The following is a 23226-nucleotide window of genomic DNA, read 5'->3' on the forward strand; positions in this document are numbered from 1 at the left end:
GAGTGATGAGAAGCAGTAAGAACAGGGTCTGAGCAGCGAGCTGGCCCTCATCCGTTACTTCTCCGCTCTGAATAGATGGACATCCACCTGGAGGGACAGATCTTGGTGCTGGACGAGGCCCACAACATCGAGGACTGCGCGAGGGAGAGTGCCAGCTTCAGTCTGACCTACGACAACCTGCTGATGTCCAGGGACGAGCTGGACAGCATGATCAACAACAAGATCAGACCGACCAAACACGAGCCCCTGAGGAACTTCTGCTACAGCCTGATCAAGTGAGTGACTCAGTGCTCCTCAGGTGTGTTTACACTTTGACATTGTGATGCTGAGGATGTCTTACTGATGGGTAGCTGGATCCAGGACAGCCAAGGCCTGCTGTCTGAACGGGGATTCGAAAGCGCCTCTAAAGTTTGGAGCGGGAAGGAAGTCCTGGAGATCTTTCACACGCTGGGAATCACCGCTGACATCTTTAACGTTCTGAAGGTGCGTTAAGGTTCTCGTAGACGTCAGCAGAGCCTTCAGGGGGCTCCCAGAACAAAACCCTGTTTATTATCTTTGTTATTTAAGGATTATTTACAGTCAGCTCACCTTCACACAGTTCCAGTGTTCAATCTGATCCAGAACAAGCTTGTAGATGTGAAGAGGTGTGTTAGTCAGGACCACATGAACTAAACTGTTTGCTCCTAGAGTGAACATTTTGGACGGTGAGGGTTTTCTGAACGATTTCAGACATTTCATCAGAAGCTGACAAGGAGCAGCACAAACTAAAATAACCTGCGTGTTGTCGTGTTAAGGGTGAAACCACTGATGTGCTTCTAGTAGACGTGTTTGTGTTGAATCGTTTGACAGCAAAGCCTGGCAGCCGTGCTGGAGAAAGAGGAGCGGAAGGGTTTCGTTAACGGTAAAGAAGACACGGTGCTGGTCCCGACCATCAGCTCAGCGACAGCCACTGTCCTCAAAGGCCTCTTCATGGTGCTGGACTTCCTGTACAGAGGCCACTGCAGGTCAGGGGCCACATGGAGCCCTCAGCGGGCCCACGTGCTTCCAGTGGCTGAGCTGAGGTTCTGTAGAGTCAAAGGACTTGTCTCTGTGTGAAGGTTTGCTGGAGACTACCGGGTGGCTCTTCAGAGGGGCTACGCCTGGACCAATCAGGTCCCGCCCGACGCGCCGGATGCCCAGGGCTTCTTTGTTCGGCCACGCCAACGACAACGCCAGAACACCAGAGTCAAGAAAGAAGTCCTGACGCTCAGCTTCTGGTGCCTCAACCCTGCTGTGGTGAGAGGTTGTAGGTCATGTAGGCTGCACTGACCTATTATTGAGGTACATTAGTATCAAAAAATACGGCCATTTAATTTATCGTAACGAATGGACCTCAAAACCCAACTTTCAGGTTTGATCAAGTACATGATCAGAGACCTCCTGAAGACTCCAGTCTGTCTGATTTTTCCTCCAGGCTTTCTCTGATTTGAGTGATTCAGTGAAAAGCATCGTGCTGACATCAGGAACCCTCTCTCCTATGGGCTCCTTCTCTTCTGAACTTGGGGTGAAGTTCTCCATCCAGCTGGAGGCCAGTCACGTCATCAACAAGTCACAGGTTGGTGTCTTTCCCCTGGAGACTCCTGTGTGTTTCTATTCTGAACTGGCATTCCTGCACAGCGTAGTGATAATAGTGTCTTCACAGTGATGGTGTGTGTTGTCTAGTTTGGTTTCTGGATGTCCTCAGTCCTGTTTACCACTATGTCTCTGATTTTATGACCTGAAGTGAAGCGTCTGTAAGCGACATACGAGTAAATCTGTCCCAACCTGATAATAATTGATGACACAGAGACCTCGGGTTCCCTCTGTTCAGGTTTGGGTGGGGACTCTCGGTTCTGGACCTCAAGGCAGGAAACTCTGCGCAACGTTCCAGCACACAGAAACATACACCTTCCAGGACGAAGTGGGTGCTCTGCTGCTGCAGGTGTGCCAGGTGGTAGCCAAAGGTGTGCTCTGCTTTCTGCCTTCTTACAAGGTAAAGATCCCTCAAACACACAGTGTAGTAAAGCTAGTAGCCTGGGATAAGTTAGCCGCCACACACTAAATCAATTTATGCTTTTTAAATAAGAGACTGATGAAAGAGGAATTATGAATGACAAAAGGCAACAAGAATTACAATCAGATGTCAGAAAAACTAGAAGAACCATTGAATAACAAGACAGAGCAGATAATCCGTCAACCATCACGATCTGATCAGAGAAGGGGTGACAGTTGCTGGTTCTAATGTTTCTATATCTCTCCACCGGGGGGCGCTGCAGACCGTAACTTGCAGCCGTGTTGTTGGAAGGCTTCTCTGCTCGCCCCTGTGGCGATGTGAGGGTCATCTTTCGGAGCCCAGGCTGGTTCCAGTGGATCCCAGCTCAGAGTGTCGGGTTTCAGCAGATCGCCTCCAATCCATAGAGCTGCTTGTCAAACACTTGTTAAACGCCATCATCCTCACAGAACGCTCGTCTTTCAGGTAATGAGGCGCTCGTGAGGGGCTCTCACAGACACTTTGTCCCCTTTTGTTTGTTAGAGGCTTTGTTCATGAATAATAAATGTCCACTGTATCTCAGTGTCACACGAGCTGACGGGGGGTCAAGTGCCTTTCATTTATCATTGTGGACTCTGAACAGTCTCTGTTCCTCTGGACAATTAGCAGATGTGGAAACAGAAGTCAGGAACGTCTACAGGAGACTGTCAGAGACACCAGCCTGCTTCACTGGGATCCCTGCTAATGAAGCACTGGTGGTACTGGACATGGATCCACTAGTTTTACTGGACATGGGTCCACTGGTTGTACTGGACATGGGTCCACTGGTTTTACTGGACATGGGTCCACTGGTTGTCCTGGACATGGGTCCACTGGTTGTACTGGACATGGGTCCACTGGTTTTACTGGACATGGGTCCACTGGTTGTCCTGGACATGGGTCCACTGGTTGTCCTGGACATGGGTCCACTGGTTGTACTGGACATGGGTCCACTGGTTTTACTGGACATGGGTCCACTGGTTGTCCTGGACATGGGTCCACTGGTTGTCCTGGACATGGGTCCACTGGTTGTCCTGGACATGGGTCCACTGGTTGTACTGGACTTGGATCCACTGGTTGTACTGGACATGGGTTCACTGGTGGTACTGGACATGGGTTCACTGGTGGTACTGGACACGGGTTCACTATTTGTCCTGGACATGGGTCCACTGCTTTTACTGGACGTGGGTCCACTGGTTTTTATTGAACATGGGACCACTGATCTTACTGGACATGGGTTCACTAGTGGTACTGTACGTGGGTCCACTAGTTGTACTGGACATGGGTCCACTGGTTGTACTGGACATGGGTTCACTGGTGGTACTGGACGTGGGTTCACTGGTGGTACTGGACGTGGGTTCACTGGTGGTACTGGACATGGTTATGACCCGTTTGGAGAGAACTGGGCGGTCTCTGTGAGATGATTTTAAAGGCCATTTAAATAACAGTCGTCTGCAGGACCAGTCTGATAGTAGAGAATCAGCAGGACTTACGGTGTCACCAATAAACAACCATATTTATTTATTTATTTTTCATTTATTATTATTTATTTTTCAGTTCATTTCGATGATCCACATGAACATGGGATAGATTTGTGTTTAAATGTTTCCTCTTACAGTCCATGACGAGGCTCAGCAGCCATTCTACCAGATTAAAGGGACATTCCCCCACCTTTACGCGTCACATGTTCTCGTCAATGATTCCTGATGATTGTCAGGCGTTTCTTTGGTGAATCATCTCTCACCCTCACAATGACTACAGCTATATAACTGTAACATACACACCTCTGTAGCTACAACCTGTTCAGGTGTGATCAGAGTCCCTCCATCTAATGGTGAACCTTCATTCATTCTTGCTCTTGTGAAGTTGTACTTTGCCGTTGGTGTGTTGGTGCAGGTTGTGTTCACCTGCAGTGATCACTGGTTTGATTCTCAGCTGCCCTCGTTTGCCTGCTATCCGATTGCCACCCACGACCCGGCCTGGTGGTTTTCTCCTTTTCCCCTCCTTCTGGTGGGGCTGTGACGCCAGCTGAGGAGCGTCTGAGCTGTGGGATGTTTTTTTATTATTGATAGCCGTGTTGGAGTCTTCTCTCTCTCTCTCTTTATGCCGCTGCATTAATATTTAATCTGCAGTCAGCTCCTGAAGATGAGGAGATGAAGGGATATGAAGGACTGGGGTATTAATTGGAGCCCGTGGAGGCCGGCTTGGTGCCACTAAGTCCCGCCTGCCCTGTGTGTGTATGTGTGTGTGTGTGTGTGGGTGTCTGGGTAACACACAGAGGATAGATCACCGTGCCCACACAGCTGGACCTGTGTGGGGTCAAAGAGGAGCATCTCTAGACTGTGTCTGCTGCACAGGAACACACACATTAACACACATCAACACACCCATTGACACACATTAACGCACACATTATGATCGTCGTTAGGCTACACAGAATAAAAGCAGGTTGTTAAATTAACGACTGATTGAGCCAAAAGATTCGCTCTGGTTTCCTTCTCAACGTGTTTGTGATTGTGTGACTGTTTCACTGATGAAGACTCAAGACAATGCTGTGTACTAACACACACACACACACACACACACACACACACACACACACACACACACACTCCCAGTGAGGCCGTACCAGCTCTGTGGTTTTGTAGCACTTTAGCCTCAACAGCCCCCCAGTTCATGCCCATTAAAACCATAGCTGACCCTGTTGTCTGGTCCCGCCATCAGAGGAACAGGCTGGTGTGTGTGTGTGTGTGTGTGTGTGTGTTGGGGGGGGCATTGTCTTTTTGTAGAGTGCATAGACGGTGGTGAATAAAAGATGTTTTTGAAGTGGATTGGTGTAAACGCCATGAGGTGATGGTGTGTTTCTGTTTGTGTGACCCCCCCCAGCGCCGCCGCCTGGGCTCTGAGCATGTGACAAATTAAGGTCAAGTGGGGCGCAGGGTGCACCCCAGCAGCGAGCCCTCAGCGGCTCTGCAGCTGAGGGGCTCTGTCGGCATGGGGGGCCCAGTAGATTCATGGGTCAGTCTGCGACGCAGCCTCGCCGTCCTGATTGGTGTTAGACTGAGTGATGCTTTATGGGAGTTTTTACAGTGGAAACTTTGGGGTTACTGCTGCTTGGCTGATCTCAGCCTTTCTTGTGAAGGCTTCCAGTTTCAGCTCCCAGCTCGGATGTGGCCCCCGCCCCTCCCTGCTCTGATACTTTACACCACAGCAGCTATTTGTGGCAGGCAGGGCGTTTGAAATGTAATTAAACACAACATGGAAACTGTAGGAATAACGGAAAAGGAAATGAATGCAATCATTTCTCTGTTGGTCATTTTATTATGGTGAAAGACGACATCACAGGGAGGTGAACGAGGGTAACGTCCCACCATGGTGGCCCAAAAGTAATCAGTGAGCAGTACACAGACTTCAACTAGTGAATCTGCAGAATAGTAAATTACGGATCAAAATGTTTCCCATCAGTCTTGTCATCAAATTGACCTGGGCAGCGGCTTGTGTTCTTGCAGTGTTGCGTCCTCACCACCGGGGCGGCGGGGTTGCGACAGCAGCTGACGGGGGAGGTGTGGCGGGCCGGAGGTGGCAGGTGGCCCCGCGCCACCCGCCCTGCCGTGATGGGCGCTGTGATATTTAGGAAGTGAATAATTCACACGCCAACAACACGTCTCCTCTTGCGGCTCCTGGCTGCATGTTTCATTAATGCGGTTGCCCCACGCCCCCTCCATAATTCAGCAGGCGTTGGAGGAGCTGCAATGTGTCGCCACACGGCTCGCTGACACCAGGGACACGGAAGGAGGTGGAAGGAGGTAAAGATGGGCAGATAGTCTGGGGGAAGTGTAGCAGCACTTCATGGCTGCCGTGGAGTTGTTTCACCACCTCGTCCCAATCGGCACACAGACTTGCCCTACTTTGTCGTGTCACCAGGGCAGAGTGTTGCACCTACCGTGCTTCGAAAGGACCATGAATTATTGACTCTCTTTGTGCCTTCATATGTGCTAAATATTGCTCACCCCCTCTGACGCTGCCAAGGAATCACAACTGTCATTCTTTAAGGTCTGAAGTGTAACGGTGACAGCCAACCAAAGGACTCACTGTTCACCGACAGCCTCGTGTTTGAAGGTGTGTCCACAGTAACGTCCACACTAACAGGAATGATTGTGTCTTGGTGCAGTGTGCTCACAGAAGAATGGCTCTAAGCTATGAATATTTGTATAAAACTGTTGTTTTTATATAGTTTTTATCATTTATGATTTTTGTGTCAGATTGAGCTGTTTTCAGAGGGCTTGAAGGTGAACATGCAGACATCCCAGCCCGTCCACTGAACACCAGCGCTGTCAGATGTTGCTGCTTCATTATTCATGAAGGGGCTCATGTCTATAATTATTATGCCTTTGCTGAGGTGCTGGAGACGACTAGCTGCTCTGTAAATCACTCTGCACGGCGACATTGTGCATCTTTTTATCCAGACCCGTCTGGTGGCCTACAGGCAGACCGGCGACACGAAACACTCATCCTACAACAATGACAGGACTAACAGAGAAAACTTAAGACGTCTGGGAAATTGTAGTGTGGATTATTTCTGAATCAATCTTAATACAACGATTGGTGGCTGAATTTCACTTTCAGGTGTGTTGTATAGCATCAGTATCATCCTCAGACGGTGACACTTGAAGGGATGGTTGTCCTGAATGTGTCACGTTTCAATAAAACAGGTGACGTGTTGTTGGTTCGTCAGGTTGGGGCTCCTGAACAGCATCTGTCCTCAAACTCTGGAATTACTTTGATTTCTGATTCTCTGTTAGACGAAAAAGAGGGGAGATAATTTAAAGATAAAACATTTAATCTACTGGATGTTTTATATTCGTGATGCTTTCTCTTTTTAGTTGTGTTCACGGTGTAATAAAAGAGTCCAGGGCTGAGTTAACTGTAACATTCTAATTAAAATAAAAATAAAAACTGGAATAATGATTCTTTTGAAAATTGTCAGTGAGACCGGATCTCGTTCTTTACCACGTGTTGGCGGATGGATACGACATCAGTGAGACCGGATCTCGTTCTTTACCACGTGTTGGCGGATGGATACGACATCAGTGAGACCGGATCTCGTTCTTTACCACGTGTTGGCGGATGGATACGACATCAGTGAGACCGGATCTCGTTCTTTACCACGTGTTGGCGGATGGATGCGACATCAGTGAGACCGGATCTCGTTCTTTACCACGTGTTGGCGGATGGATACGACATCAGTGAGACCGGATCTTGTTCTTTACCAAGTGTTGGTGGATGGATACAACATCAGTGAGACCGGATCTCGTTGGTGGAGTAAAGACGTAGCTCGTGTGTTCTGACTTTTGTGTTTCTTTTTATTCTTTGTCATTGTTTATGTAACTTATATATATACAGTATTTTCCGCACTAAAAGGCGCACTGGACTATAAGGTGCACCCTCAATAATTGGTTTGTTTTATAATTTATTTCATATATAAGGCGCACCGGATTATAAGGCGCACACAATAAAAAATAAATGTATGTGATAAACTGCAGCGGCTGTAGTTGTGCAATCCGTCCACTAGATGGAGCCGCGCTGCTCAGACAGTCATGATTGCATTCATGACTTCCTGACTACCTCTGAATGGCCCCTATTGTTATGTCACTGAGCCATTCTGAGCCTCATCAAGGAAACCTGATCACTTGATCACTTTGGCATCTTAGAAAGAAGTCAACACACATATTAAAAAACCTGACATTAAAACTGGTTAAATTCATTACGAGTGCAGTCAGTGCCAACAGAGCGGATTATTTCCTGATCTGAAGTTCGAAGCAGATATTTAAGCTCCGACGTTCGTCTTCGTTTATTAATTAAATATTGTTTCGATCGATCGGTAGTCCAGTCCAGATGACAGCACAATGGCATTTTTAAGACCAGTTCAGTTTAAAGTGGGTTATTTCTGACGCCAAATAGTTAGAAATACTGAGATCAGTCAGTCAGTCAAACTTTATTAAGTTGTTAAAAGCTCCTTATGTTTTGCTGTAACCACCGGTGCTCCTACAGTCTGCTCTACCGTCTGAGAGCAGCTCAGTCAGAGCCGGGACTTCGGTGACGCCCCTTGACTACCGTTGTTAGGGGGCGTGGGCCCGAGTGCCTTGTGAGGGGGCTCCTCTGAACATAAATCCATATATAAAACGCACCCGATTATAAGGCGCACTACGGGATTATGAGAACATTTTAGGCTTTTAGGTGCGCCTTATAGTGCGGAAAATACGGTAATTAATTCTACACAGGTAAAGTCTGCGTGTCTGTTGGTTGATAAAAACATGTTTTTGCATTATTTTGGGGTTCTTTCCCCGTTAAACCCTACGTAGGTCTAAATCAGTGTCTGGTGATTTCATAACATGACAAAAGTATAAAACAAAACATTCCAAGTGGTTTTGTCGGATAAAGTTCTGATTGCGTTGTGTCATCTGTGAGACACTTCCTTCTCTCTGCTGGCCCCGTGGAATCGTGCTCACCTGTGAAAATGTCCTCCAGCTGGTTTCCTGGTGGAATCAGTGCAGCCTGGCAGATAATGGCGGTTTTGTTTAGCAGTAGATCTGCCTAGAGTACATAAGGTGAATAATTCATCTCCCGCTCAGGATTGCACTGAAAAGCAATCGCTAGACAAACAGTTTGGCGAGTTGACGACGCACATGAGGGGGTTCCTGCTCCATGTAACACTACATATTTAGTGAATGTGGATGTTTTATTGATGCAGACATCGTGGTCTGACTTCCTTTAGGAGGCACCAACTTGATGAGATCTCCTCCATGCTTCATTTCACCACAGCGTTAGAAACTTCCCAGCCTGCTTTATCCGTCCTGTTGTTTTCCTCTGTGCTGTTTATTTTTGTGCTGAGCTCCATGTGGAGTTTGGAGGAATACCTGAGATGACTTTTAGAACTCATCTCATGGACGTCTCTGCACCTGGTTTAGGCTTTTCAGACATTACTTCCCCCTGATTGAGAAGTTTTCTGCTGAGAGGAACGTCTCCTTTGACCTTCTAACACATTTATAACCCAGTAATAATGGACAGAAAACAACCCAAATCCAGGATGGACCTGCTTTTCCCCAACCAGCCAGACTCCACTGTCAGATATCTTTGTATGTGTCTGACATCTTCAGCTCACTGCTGCACACTTCCTGTCCAACATCTGCAGTAATATTATTACACAAGTGGCCACTCAGCGTATTCCTTGTATTATTGAAGCTACATGTCGGGGGGGATATGACCCAGTGTGGGACTTTCACTTTGTGAGCTGTAACTCTAGTGGAGCTTCCTGTGTTCGCTGAAGGCTCATCAATACAGCAGATTCCTTCCACATTAATCAATGAAAAATGTTCGAGACGACCAAAAATGGTGGAATCTTAGGAACACGGGATAGAAGGTCAGAGGTCAGTATTTAAAACACAACCTGCATCCATTACATTCTAAGGTAAGACATTTCACAAGATCACAGGTCATCAGCATATAACAGACTGTTTTAAGAGTACTGTTATACAGTATGTAGTGATCATCTCAATAATGTATGTTATTAGGAGCTGATTTGGTTTATTACATTTAGAGGATATGATATATTAGAGGGTATACTCTGTATGTAAGTTCACACTGATCCAGGAACTCCAGAGGTAATTCACTGCTGGACAGATCTATTCAGTTTATGTGAACAAATGAAGTTAATCTGTGGGTGTAATCTATATTGTCCAACTCAGAACTAGTTGTGGTTTAACTAGTATTCTTGTTACCTTTGGCGAACTGTAGGAGAGTCTGCTCACACTGCCTCATCTGGAGTGTAGAGGAATCCTGTATTTGCTGCTCTCAGGCCCGTCAGTCTGACTCCATGTGGTCCATTTCTCCTTTTTCACCAAATCTTGACTAGATGCTTGATAAGCTGCGAGATCGATGGACCAACACTGGCCTCTGGGAGAAGCTAGAACAGCAGAAAATAGTGATCACAGAACCCCGCGGGGGCGTCAAGGGGGACTTTGAGGAGCTGCTGCAGACCTATTATGATGCCATCAAACACTGTGAGGGGAAAGGTGAGGCTGGGAAACGGCAAACTGCTGACCCTGCTGCATGAGGGTCAGGCAGCACCAGGAACTGATCATTGATGACTTGATGTCTATAAATTTGATCCAGTCTTGAGCTCCATGTGGAAAAATGAAGTTACAGCAAAGTAAATTCTGATCAGTCTTTTTACAGGTTACATGTTTATGGTTTACTGTTTTGCATAAATTAAATTTGAGCCAGAATAATTTGTTATTTAATATTTATTTAATATTTTTCAACTGGAAAAAAGAAAATCTTTCATTGATAACTGACTTTTCATAAACACAGGAGACAAAATGACAGATTGGAGTAAGAAAGCAGATCATGATGAAACTGCACCAGTGCAATCTTAATCTTCAGACAAACAGTTCTTTGACCCACTGCGTGTGATTTCTCCTTATTCTTTATAGATGGTGCACTGCTGATCGCTGTCTGCAGGGGTAAGGTGAGTGAGGGTCTGGACTTCACAGATGATAACGCCAGGGCGGTGGTCACCATTGGGATTCCCTTCCCAAACATCAAAGATCTCCAGGTGAGTGATTTGATTTTCTTAATTTGTGGAGGGTCTTGTTTCTGATAATAAACAGTTAAAATGACAGATGTTCCCAGAGCGTGGCATACAACCGATTCATCACCTGATGGCAGAGATGCACCTGGCTTCACGATCTGAACATGACAGAGCATGTTTGTAGATATATTGATAAGAGGAAATAGAAAACGTACACCTGTTGTTTGCAGAAACACGTTGTGCTAATGTTTAAATGAGGCTTCTGGACTGAATTTTTAACAGTGCGTTCCAGGAACCAACCGTGAAAGACAAAATACAGCGATATAGCAACAAACTAGTTTTATAATTTAAAACTAGTTTTATAATTTAAACTTTTATAAAGTCTGATAGACTTTTTAAAGCATTTTTGTATTAAAGAAAAGTGTTTCTTTAATACAAAAAATGCATTCCGTTCTGTGAGTCTCTGAATGCAGCACACACACAGATGCTGTCAGCCAATAGCATGAGCGTACGGTATCACGTGACTACCCACTAAAAATCTGCGATGTAGTGAAGCCGTACATCTTGAAGCGCGAACAAGCGAGGGAATACTGTATTGCTCATTAGTCTAGATGTTAGCAAAAAGACTATAATCAAATAAATGATGGATTTTCTTTGTTTATTATCTACATGTCATTATTTAACTTGATAATTTTTTAAAAACATTTTTAAAAAATCATCAAGGATAATATAAATAAACTACTTTTCAAAAACAGTTGTTAGAAAATATGACAAATGTCCACCACTGTTGAATATGTGACCCTCTTTTACGATCCCTGAATGCATCGCCTGAAGCTTCTGCCCATATAAATCATCACAGCCGTTACCGTGGTAGCGGTGTGTAAACCCTTGAGAACACATTAGTCTCATGTTGGTCAGGATCCAGTGAACAGAATGTCTCGTAGATAAACTACTTCTCTCTTTGCGACGCTGCCGTGTTTTCTTCGTACTTTACCTGTACTGAGCAGGTAAAGCTGACCTTTACGTTCCAGCCTCTCCCTCTCTTTGCTTTTCGTCCACGTCTTCCTGTCAGAGCATGATGGAGCTTTCTCTAACCCCTTCTGTCAGAGTGACGACACGCGTGTCTGACTGGAGCTTCCCAGACCCTTAACCTCCACCAGAGCTGTCAGCTTCACCACCGACAGCTCTCTGCCCCGTTTTTCTTTCTGTAGTCATGTTTTTATTTAGATTTTTAGACTAAAGTGTAATGATTGCATTACTAAGGCAATAGTTGATGATTTGAAATGCCATTTTGATATGAGAAAACTTCAGTATTAGGTACACTATTTTAATATTATTGTAATATTTTAATTCTAATATTAAGTTCCAATAACTGACTGAAAACAATAGTCATATCTAGAAATGTCAAGGGAAACAACAGAGTTGAAACAGCTGACTTTTACTGTTATTGATCCCACACATAGGAACAGTGAATGAGTAGTTTTACCCAATACACCAGAGATATTCACAACTGGATGGAACTAGATGGAAGAATTCAGGGAATAATAGGTGATGAATTATAATCTGTCCGTCCAGCCAGATTATATGGCTGTGATCTGGAAATGATTGATGGTGGATGTTTTTCTTTATGAACAGTCGAGGTCAGTCTACAGCTTCCATAAAGGTTTTAGATAGATAGATAGATAGATAGATAGATACTTTATTAATCCCGGAGGAAATTGCATATATCCACTGCTCAGGCATTACTTAACAAATAATACTGGATAAACACCAGGAGAAAAGGAAACACTGACATCACAAGGTTATGTCTGGATTTCCAGTCTTCTCAGTCTTTACTTCCTGTTCCAATGAATAGATTTCTACTTTTTGAGTTGTATGTTTGTGGTTTTGCTTTTATTGACATAAATTTGACAGATTTGACCCCTGAAGTTGGCATCAGGTGCTTCACCTTCGAGTAGGTTTAGCCAGCAGCTGGATCGTGGCTCTGGTTTGTAACAATCATGACCTCCTGTGTGAAGACAGTCTTTTGGTCCCGTGTGATTGGTCAGTAGGAAAGTCTGATGCATCTGATCGATTCAATGGTTTGAGATGGTTTAAACATTACAAATTAAATGCACGGTTCGTGTGGTAAAACATTCTTTGATCGTCTGTTCTACGGTCTGATGCTGCAGCATCATCACACGGTGGGAAACCAGCAGCTCCAATCACGTCTGATTTTACAGTGTTGATGTGTTAAGAGTTCCTTTCAGCACATTTTCACTTCTTTGATGGCTCCGTATTTCCACCTCGTCATATTTACACCACATGTTTTACACGGGCCCTCCTGCACACAGGCTCACATACGGTACATGTGCGTGACACGGTTCCTCCAGTCACTTTCCTCCCGTGTTTTAAGAGCACACATGGATCCAGACACATGCATTCATTCATTCTACGCCATTCTCACACGGCAGCACCCCATTGCTTGGATAAGAGGCGTAAGCCCCGCTTCTCTCCATTTAAAGCGGTCCAGCCGTTCAGATGACTGCAGCGCCTGCATTCCCAGACAGGCATAACTCGCAGACGCTGCAGCTTAAGCACATAGCATAGCATTTTATTGGCCTGTTGTGTTATTGTGACAAAGATCAAAGGTTGAACTTGAAAAGTCCTCTGCAGAGAAAGCCCTGCTGAAGGTGGAATTACACTTATGTTGAGTTTTTCCAACGGCATGTTTTACAGTGAGCAGTCGCGTCCTGCGTGAGTGACTCAAACAATAACTGGCTTTAACAGGCAATAAAAAGACACTTACGACTGATAAGGCATCTCTCTGAGTTTAATGAAGGACTCAGACGGCCTCTCGGCTCGGCCCTTCATGTCAGAGGGCTTTAATTCTCAGGCCTTTAAGCGTGTAAAATGGATGGATGAAGGGGTTTTTGGAGGAATGTTGAAGAGTTTATAGAAATCATCAAACAGATATCCTGATTGATGCTCTGGGTAGACGCTGTAAATAGCTTTATCAGCAGCCACTGAAGAAACCTGTATAACACATGATCACCACTGTCCATTTACAGACATCTGAGTTGACATGTTCTCTTTTTGCATGTTCTTCATTTAGCCTTTATTTCCTTTTACAAGATCTATTATCATGGCTGGATACTATTTAAAATAAGCCCAAAGAATAAAAAGCAAAACTCCCATCCAGCATCCTTCACAGTGGTGCAGTACATTATCAGAGAGGACAGAAACACTGGCCATCCAAACAAGACTATTGGCAAAACTCAATCCTTGCGTATTTTCTGTTCTTACTTTTGGGATACATAACTGTCATGATGGGATGCACAATGTTTTTGAAGCGCATCCCAGGGATGCACTACTTTCTGGAGGTGAAATGAATTCTGCAAACCCCCCCCAAATAATGCAAAAACATGTGCTTATCAACCAGTACACATGGAGACTTTACCTGTGTATAATTAACTATATATTGGTGATGTAAACAATGATAAAAAAAATAAAAGTCAAGACAACACACCAACTCCACCAACAAGAACGAATTCCACTCTCACTGATGTTGTATCCATCCACCAACACGTGGTAAAGAACGAGATCCAGTCTCACTGATGTCGTATCCATCCACCAACACGTGGTAAAGAACGAGATCCAGTCTCACTGATGTCGTATCCATCCACCAACACGTGGTAAAGAATGAGATCCGGTCTCACTGATGTCGTATCCATCCGCCAACATGTGGTAAAGAACGAGATCCAGTCTCACTGATGTCGTATCCATCCGCCAATAAGTGGTAAAGAACGAGATCCGGGCTCACTGATGTCGTGTCCATCCACCAACACGTGGTAAAGAACGAGATCCGGTCTCACTGGTGTTGTATCCATCCACCAACACGTGGTAAAGAACGAGATCCGGTCTCACTGATGTTGTATCCATCCACCAACACGTGGTAAAGAACGAGATCCGGTCTCACTGATGTCGTATCCATCCGCCAATAAGTGGTAAAGAACGAGATCCGGGCTCACTGATGTTGTGTCCATCCACCAACACGTGGTAAAGAACGAGATCCGGTCTCACTGGCGTTGTATCCATCCACCAACACTTGGTAAAGAACGAGATCCGGTCTCACTGATGTCGTATTCATCCGCCAGTAAGTGGTAAAGAACGAGATCCAGTCTCACTGATGTCGCATCCATCTGCCAATAAGTGGTAAAGAACGAGATCCGGGCTCACCGGTGTCGTGTCCATCCACCAACATGTGGTAAAGAACGAGATCCGGTCTCACTGATGTTGTATCCATCCACCAACACGTGGTAAAGAACGAGATCCGGTCTCACTGGTGTTGTATCCATCCACCAACACGTGGTAAAGAACGAGATCCGGTCTCACTGATGTCGTATCCATCCGCCAATAAGTGGTAAAGAACGAGATCCGGGCTCACTGATGTCGTGTCCATCCACCAACATGTGGTAAAGAACGAGATCCGGTCTCACTGGTGTCGTATCCATCCACCAACACGTGGTAAAGAACGAGATCCGGTCTCAGTGATGTCATATCCATCCGACTAGCAGTGATGTCCTGACACACAACTCGTATCTTAGATTTGTGTTTGCATATTGAACAAAAATACGGACAGAGTGACTGCTCGTATCTCAAATAACTCGTACATCGAGCAGCTTATATCTCGAGGTTCTACTGTCCTACTGTCTTATTAAAGAGACGAGGTCAAAGGGAGAGCATCCATGAGTCAGATCACTGACTGGACTGAGAGTCACAGTGAAATCCTCTGCAGCGTTGAATCCATCCTGGGTGGAAACCCCTCCAGACTGAGACGAGTGTTAGTCAGAAAACACATGAATTAATAAAAACCCTGCTGGTCTGAGGAAAAGTTTAAAAACCTCACACAGATCAACACAAGTTCGAGGCACACAAACCCCAAACAAGGAGCGAACTCTGTGTGTGACCTCAGAACGCTCAGACCTGTGGACACTTCACTGGTAATAAGTTTATTATTCAGTGGAATGTCAGACGACTATCAGAGGGGGACAGTGCTTGTAGCGCTAGTGTGAGCTGATCCATGAGCCTAGTAGCAGGGTGATAGTCTGATGCCCTTCTGAGTGACACACACACACACACACACACACACACGGACACGTTTCTTCAAACGCACCACTCAGCCGTCAGCTTGGACCTACGTGGCAGATGAGGCGCTCAGGAATCTCAGTGACAGGCACAAGATGTCCCAGACTGCCAGGGGCGTGCATGGTGACACACACACACACACACACACACACACACACACACACACACACACACACTGCACAAATGTATCTCAAACAGAAGCGCTCAGCTGCGAATCATTCCTACTGGTCACAAACATGTTTAGGGGATGAACAGGTAGCTCTGGAGGACGAGGGATCTCCTGACATTTTAACTAATCCCTTCTAGCTTGTGGTTTCTTGCACATTTGTGAGATTTGCTAGCAGCCAGAATTGGCTTTTTCACATATGCAACCTGTCATGTCGGATTGGGCAATGTCGAGGGCTCCGGCGCTGGAACGGACTGTGATTGGATTTAGATGACACGGCCAGCTCGGGGCGACTGGCCTCTCTGCCCCAGCTGAGGGTGCAGGAGTGGATTGTTGAACTGCTGGGGTGTCTCATGTGTTGGCAAACGTCTCACCATGAAGCTTGTAGCATTAACAGCCTCCTGCGACGCCTCCGTTCCTGCCCCATGCGTTAATATTCTAGGATTAAAAAGGAAAGGTGTGTTTAAACCTCCAGTAGTCTTGTAGCCCTCTGGTTTCCTGCAGGTGGGAGGGGCTCATCTCTTTGCCTGCTTCTTCTGAAGGTGTTCTGAGTCATAGTCCAACTTTAAACTTTGAGGCGACATTTGGTATTTCCTGTGACTCTGCTTGTTTGTGCAGAGCGGCCCGGACAGGCCACAGCGGGTTTGCGTGTTGCGCGTGACGGAGCAGGCTGTACCTGCCGTGGCCTCGTGTTCGCTGGCTCGGGGCAAACACATGCTACCTGTCAGAAGCGGTTAAAGCCCCGCTCAGCAGCCCGCCCTGCATGGCAGCCCGTCAGACGCCAGCTGAACTTTTCACTTGTCAATTTTGAAAGGTTAGCGCTGGAATCAGCAGTGACAGATGCAAATGGATGGCTGCTTTCCTGGCATTTTTGTGCAGGGATGTTTCATGCCACCTACACCACCTTGTGTGCCCCTCTACCCCCTCCACTGTGATGTGGCCTCTGTTTACCCCTGTCTACCCTTTCATACGACGCATGTCCACGAGGGCAGGTATGACTGACCTATTCAGGCCTGCAGCAGTATCTGTGTGGGAGTGTTTTGCCCCAGAACTGTTGCCCCTTTGATTTTAGCCTTCATATCTGAGAGTAATTCAATTAATTCCCCATCATTAAACATGCATGAAACCTTCTGCTATTCCAACAAACAAAAGCATGGAGGAATTTGCCAAAATAGACTTCACAACTGCTGCTGTTGTGCTGCTTAGCGTCGCTGTGCTGCCGTCAACAAATACAAGCATTTTGACATCTTTGTTCTTCTCAGTGTGTTTTTCAAGAGGAATCTGGCCAATGGTGACATGTACATGTTCAACCTCATGTCGTCATTCAACCGCTGGCTGTCGAGGTGGTGTCCATAAAACAACACTATCAGGGAAGAACCTGGTCTTATTAACAGAGATGGTATCCGAGCTGCTTCTGATGGAACCTCTCATGTCTAGAACTCTGATGAGTTTGTTAGACAATCAAAGCCTAGAAGAGATGCAGTCTAAAACACTTCTATGAGCATCTTCTACATGTCCTCCACCCCAAGCCCGTAGAGATGGTGTCTGTTCTCCAACATCCTAAAATTATTAACTCATACAGAAGAGGTGTGACTCCCACAAACCTAATAAAATTGAAACCACCACAGAATTGCACCCAAACAGAAACATTAAATGTGGACTATTTAGACTTTTCTCATGGGAACTAAAGGATTTTAATAATAATAATAGATCTGATCAGCACATAGATATTTTCTGTTTGACTGAAGCAGTAGTGAAACTGCTCCAACACCAGTAGAGGAGGTGTTGGAGCCCTCTGTATCTCAGAACTGCAAATGAACCTTTAACCTAAATTAGGTGAAATACTTCATTCTTAGTCTGTTACTCTTAACCTGGAAGTCAATATTAAACTGAACTGGTTTCTCCTAGAAAGGAAAGGAACCTATTCATAGCTTTAATCACACCTTGGATCTAGTTCTCACATGGCATTGATATCGATCAATTGAATGTGTTTCCTTTTTATCAGATCACAAATTCATCACTATTATTGGAACACACCATCAAGCACAACTGCCTGGACTTCACGTCTGCCTGATGGTGATTTGGATAAATTCAGGAAAGTGATTCCATCGGCATTGGACTCATCATTGAGTCTTAACAGTCCTGATGAGTCCTGTGATAACTTTAGTCCTTTCCAGATAGATCGTCTTAAGGTGGTGTTGGCGACTCGATGAGTACAACACTTGATTATTGAATTTAAAAATTCAAACCAGCATGGCTAACAATGGTTTAACCATCAAATAGAACACCAAAGAGAACCACCTGAAGGCTGGAGAGAATACGGTGCTCATCAAAAGTCTTGTTTAATCTGACCAGACAGTTTCAAACATGTAGGAACTCTGACTGTAAGGACAGAGCAACACATTTCTCATCGCTAATAGATGAGAATAAGAGCAATCCAATGTTACTGTTCAACGCTGTCACTAGGCTAACGCAAAGCTCCAGCACTACTGACCTTCACTTCCCACAGGTGTCAGTAGTGACAATTTCAGGAGCTTCATTAACAGAGTCAGGTCCACCAGTGATCATTCATCAGCCCCATTAAGTCAGGAGTCACACTTTATCATTGCACGGAGACGACCCTGGTCAAAGTCACTGATGACCTTTTAATGGTGTCTGACAGTGAAGTAACTAGATGCTAAATCAGAGGCTGGAGCATTCAGTTAGTACTAGAGGATCTGCATTGAACTGGTTTAGGTCGTATTTACTGGTAGTTGGTAGATCTCAGTTAGATCTCAGATGTGGAGTTCCTCAGGGTTCAGTGCTCGGACCTGTTTGACTCTGTTTGGTTTGCAATGTCATAGGCCGAGACTGTTGGAGGAACCGCCCACAACACACTGAGCTCCTCCTCCTCCATTTGTGTATTCACATTCCAACAGCACGTGTTTTTAATTGTTCTATTGCCTGCAGTCGTTTCCTGCTCCACCTGGAACATGCCTTGAGATAATGTGTTACGATCCGTCGTTGTGTGAATAAAAATTAATTGAATTGGGTTGTAAATACAGGGATTTTGATTTTAACTGTAGCGTTTGCTGCTTAATCTTAATCCTAATCTTAATCTTAAAATACCTGCATTGTGTGTTGTGTTTCAGGTGGAGCTGAAGATGAAGTATAATGACCAGCACTGCCGGTCCAGGGGTCTCCTGCCGGGCCACCGCTGGTATGAGATCCAGGCCTACAGAGCTCTGAACCAGGCCCTGGGGAGGTAAAGCCCATCCCAGCTGGAACACCTGTTACCTGTCATTAACACTAAAACCTTCAAACTGGTTCGTACAGGTGCATCCGCCACAGGAAGGACTGGGGGGCTCTGATTCTGGTTGATGACCGTTACAGGAATAATCCCAATAAATACATCACAGGTAGACGACGGTGTTCACAGCCAGCTGTCAGCATAAACAGCCTGTCTGCTTGACCACTAGATGGCAGTAGTTATCCACTGACAGGACTCAATGGTGTGTGTGTGTGTGTGTGTGTGGGTCCTCAGGTCTGTCTAAATGGGTCCGCCAGCTCGTCCAGCATCACGACACCTTCAGCGGCGCCATGCAGTCTCTGGTGGCGTTCTCTCAGGTGCAGCTCCAGGTGGAGGCGGCCCCTGCAGACAGCCAGACCCCCACCTCTCCTGCCCCCTCTCCAAACAGTCCTGTACCAGAAACATCAGCGGGACAGAGTCCAACCAGGAAATCAAGTCCTCACTTTTATTCTCACTCACAGCTGGAAGCTGAACAGAATAAAACTACAGGTGAGTTCAGGTGTTTGTGCTGCATTGGTAATATATCTTATGAACTGATTGCCACAGGGTTCAATCTACAGTGTCAGAAGGTCAGGGTTCACCTGAATACATGTCTGTTAACTCAAAAACTTTAACACCTATGAAAACTTACTGATGTAAAATCAGGGATGATTTCTGTATATTGTTAACAAACACAAAACAACATCACTTTAAGAGTCAAGAACATAACTTTAAAACAGTGGAACTCAACATGAAGACAGGATCATGGATTCTTGGATACCTTAGATACATGAACGACATCTGAATTCTGTGTCATACATCCATGGAATTAAATCAGTTTAACACGCCTAACTTTAGTTCCTTCACCGTTAGAGCTTACTGTTTGACTCACTGTTTGACTTACTGTTTGATTTACTGTTTGACTTCACATGAATGACAACATTAACATAAGAAATCCTCCTGAGCATCTGGATCTACAAACCTAACCTCTCTCTTTGGCCCCTCCATAGAATCTCATTGAACATTATGGCCTTTTGAGATCCACTAATTAAATTGTACTAATTTTAAGGGAGTTGATTCAGCAAATATTCCGACAATGAGAAGACCTCACCTCAGCAGGTTCTGGAAAACCCGTTAGTAATTGACACGACGGGGGTCTACGCAAAACCCCTTTCACACGCTCTTTGGAAGGGAGATGGCAGTGATGAAGAGGAGGTGGCAGAAACGGATTAGGTTGAGTTCAGACAAAGCGTTGAGTCCGGCGCTCTCTTCTTAGTTCACCAGGGGGTTGGACCGACATGCAGCAGGGAAACGACTCAGCTAAAGTGTAGGTTTGTCCCAGAAGGAGATCAGGACAGGTGGTGGAGACCTCTGGTTGGGCATTGGTTGAAGGTAACAAGCTCACAGAAATGGATTTCATTCAGGATGTGGCCTGGTAGTGTCGACTCACAAGTTCCCTCTGAAGTAGAAGTGCTGCTTTAGCATGTTAGCTCAAGTGTCTGCTTGTGTTTAGATGATGAACCTCTGTGTTATTCTGCAGTGAGAGACTTAGGTCTTACTCCACCTCAGGTCTTACTCCACCTCAGGTCTTACTCCACCTCAGGTCTTACTCCACCTCAGGTCTTACTCCACCTCAGGTCTTATTCTACCTCAGGTCTTACTCTACCTCAGGTCTTACTCTACCTCAGGTCTTATTCTACCTCAGGTCTTAGTCCACCTCAGGTCTTACTCCACCTCAGGTCTTAGTCCACCTCAGGTCTTACTCTAGCTCAGGTCTTACTCTAGCTCAGGTCTTACTCTACCTCAGGTCTTATTCTACCTCAGGTCTTAGTCCACCTCAGGTCTTACTCCACCTCAGGTCTTACTCCACCTCAGGTCTTACTCTAGCTCAGGTCTTACTCTAGCTCAGGTCTTATTCTACCTCAGGTCTTATTCTACCTCAGGTCTTATTCTACCTCAGGTCTTACTCTAGCTCAGGTCTTATTCTACCTCAGGTCTTACTCTAGCTCAGGTCTTATTCTACCTCAGGTCTTATTCTACCTCAGGTCTTATTCTACCTCAGGTCTTACTCCACCTCAGGTCTTACTCCACCTCAGGTCTTATTCTACCTCAGGTCTTACTCTAGCTCAGGTCTTACTCCACCTCAGGTCTTATTCTTGCTCGGGTCTCAAACCGTCTGAAGGATCCACAGACATGACGTCACCACAGGAAGCCTGTAGAGCTGCGTGTTCACAAGTGGCCGTGGTGAGCAGCCATTGTCTCCGCTCACTGAGGTTGTGGTTTGGTTTGGTAGATAGTTGGGGGTGGGGGACCCCGGGTCCGTTGGGGGGAGTGCCTCATTACGGTGAGGTCATGTGCGTGCCAGAATGGCGCTGGAGCGCGCTGATGAGCAGATGTTGGACTGTTGCTTTTAATTAAATCCTCGTGACCTTTGTTTGGGTCACATTGAGCGTGAAGTCTCGTGCTAGTCCTCCTTTAACAGCCGTGACGCTCTGCAGACCGGCTTCACGTGTTCACCTGCTCTCTGCTGTGTCTTCCGTGTCACATACGTGTCCCTGTATTTTTCTCATTGCAGAGTGTTTGAAGATGATGACTCTGGAACGAAAACCAGCAGCTCTGCCTCTGCACCAGTTCTTCACCCCCAGCTCCATCAGCTCGAGCCTGAAAAAGCCCATCTTTAAAGCCAAGCCCCCCGGCCCCCACCCGGAAGCATCGGAGCATCAGGGGCTCCTGGAGGAGCAGCAGATCTCCTCCAGTCTGAAACAGGAGGCAGCGAATGGCTCCAGCCACGTCCCAGTGGAACCACACAGTCCTGAGCCTCCCACAGTAACGCCCCCCCCCAGCTGTGAGCAGGAACCCCCCCCTACAGACAGTGCAGAAGAAGAGGAAGAGGACCAGAGCATCTTCTTCACACCAGACCTTTTTGAGGGTGAAGGCAGCCCTCAGCAAGAGTCGGACCCAAAGTCACCTCCCAAAACAGACAGCCCCCCCCTGCTGGTCCAGGACCTCTTTGGTTCTGAGCTGGCCCAAGAGCCAGGGGGGGCTTTTACTGAACAGACTGCTGCTCCAGACGGTAGGGAGGGCACAGAGCTACCGCTGCTATCACAGGGACAGACAGGAGGAGGTAGAGAACAGGAAGGAGAGGAGAGGGAGAACCAGAGCGCTAGGCTCCACAGGCTGTCCCGGTCCCGGTCCCGGTCCCGGTCCTGGCAGAACGCCCTCTGCTCCCCAACAGGTAACTGATATCCTGGAAACATCAGAAACCACAAACATGAATGTGAACTATAAAGCGGTGTGTGTGAGTTTACAGCTCACACACACGGGCTGGAGGACGAGGCTTCAGCGTCTCGTCTCCACACGCAGTCTGACAACACGTCTGATTAAAACAGACGAGATTTACCACAAATCATTAAAACACACACTCATTTGTTCTCTGCAGACACGTCTAACGCTTAGCTGTGCTAATGATGTGCCTGCAGACGAGGGTTAGGGCAGCAGACATGCCTGATTGAACCTTTATCTTTGGTACATGTAATGACGTGCCTTAAACTCAGCTGTGTGTGTGTGGAGGCCATGCTGCCAATTCTGTCCATTAAATGTCAGCATTTGTTCATTCTTTTTGCTTTTAATTCTTTTTTAACAGGTTAATTTCAGTGGAAGTCCAAGAGAAGATTTCATTTATAGATTATCAAATAAAGATTTTATACACTGATCCTGGCTTTAAAAGGGAAGAATTGAACCTGAATCTAAACTAGTAAGTGCAGCCATTAATATGTTAAATCAGCTTCCTTTAGTCTTTATTTACAGGATTATTTATCACTGGGAGTATAATCTAGACTGTCTTTGCTGTAGGAAGGAAGCCTGAATTCAGACTGTTGCTCTGGATCCAGAGCAGACCTTAGGCAGGTGCTGGTGGTCCGTTTTGCTCTGGATGGCTCACACCTGCAGGCTGGGCGGGGCTTGGGTTTGAGTCTGAGACAGGATGGTGATCAGCTGGTGACAAACGTTGTTCTGCTGCTGAACAGATC

The 23226-nt window shown here is 46.1% G+C and overlaps 1 protein-coding gene across 2 annotated transcripts in view; it reads left to right on the forward strand.

Moving 5' to 3' along the window:
- Positions 1-23226, forward strand: part of brip1 (BRCA1 interacting helicase 1) — a 39131-nt gene that overhangs the window by 11320 nt on the left and 4585 nt on the right. For both annotated transcript variants that reach the window (XM_068317721.1, XM_068317722.1), the window contains exons 8-19: positions 76-275; positions 351-483; positions 850-1004; positions 1098-1275; positions 1454-1594; positions 1850-2011; positions 9960-10119; positions 10540-10661; positions 19062-19174; positions 19246-19328; positions 19454-19708; positions 21774-22433. In XM_068317721.1, the coding sequence (XP_068173822.1) occupies positions 76-275; positions 351-483; positions 850-1004; positions 1098-1275; positions 1454-1594; positions 1850-2011; positions 9960-10119; positions 10540-10661; positions 19062-19174; positions 19246-19328; positions 19454-19708; positions 21774-22433 (2362 nt within the window). The remainder of the gene's footprint in view (positions 1-75; positions 276-350; positions 484-849; positions 1005-1097; positions 1276-1453; positions 1595-1849; positions 2012-9959; positions 10120-10539; positions 10662-19061; positions 19175-19245; positions 19329-19453; positions 19709-21773; positions 22434-23226) is intronic.

The sequence above is a fragment of the Antennarius striatus genome, chromosome 6 (genome assembly GCF_040054535.1).
Source record: "Antennarius striatus isolate MH-2024 chromosome 6, ASM4005453v1, whole genome shotgun sequence".
NCBI lineage: Eukaryota > Metazoa > Chordata > Actinopteri > Lophiiformes > Antennariidae > Antennarius > Antennarius striatus.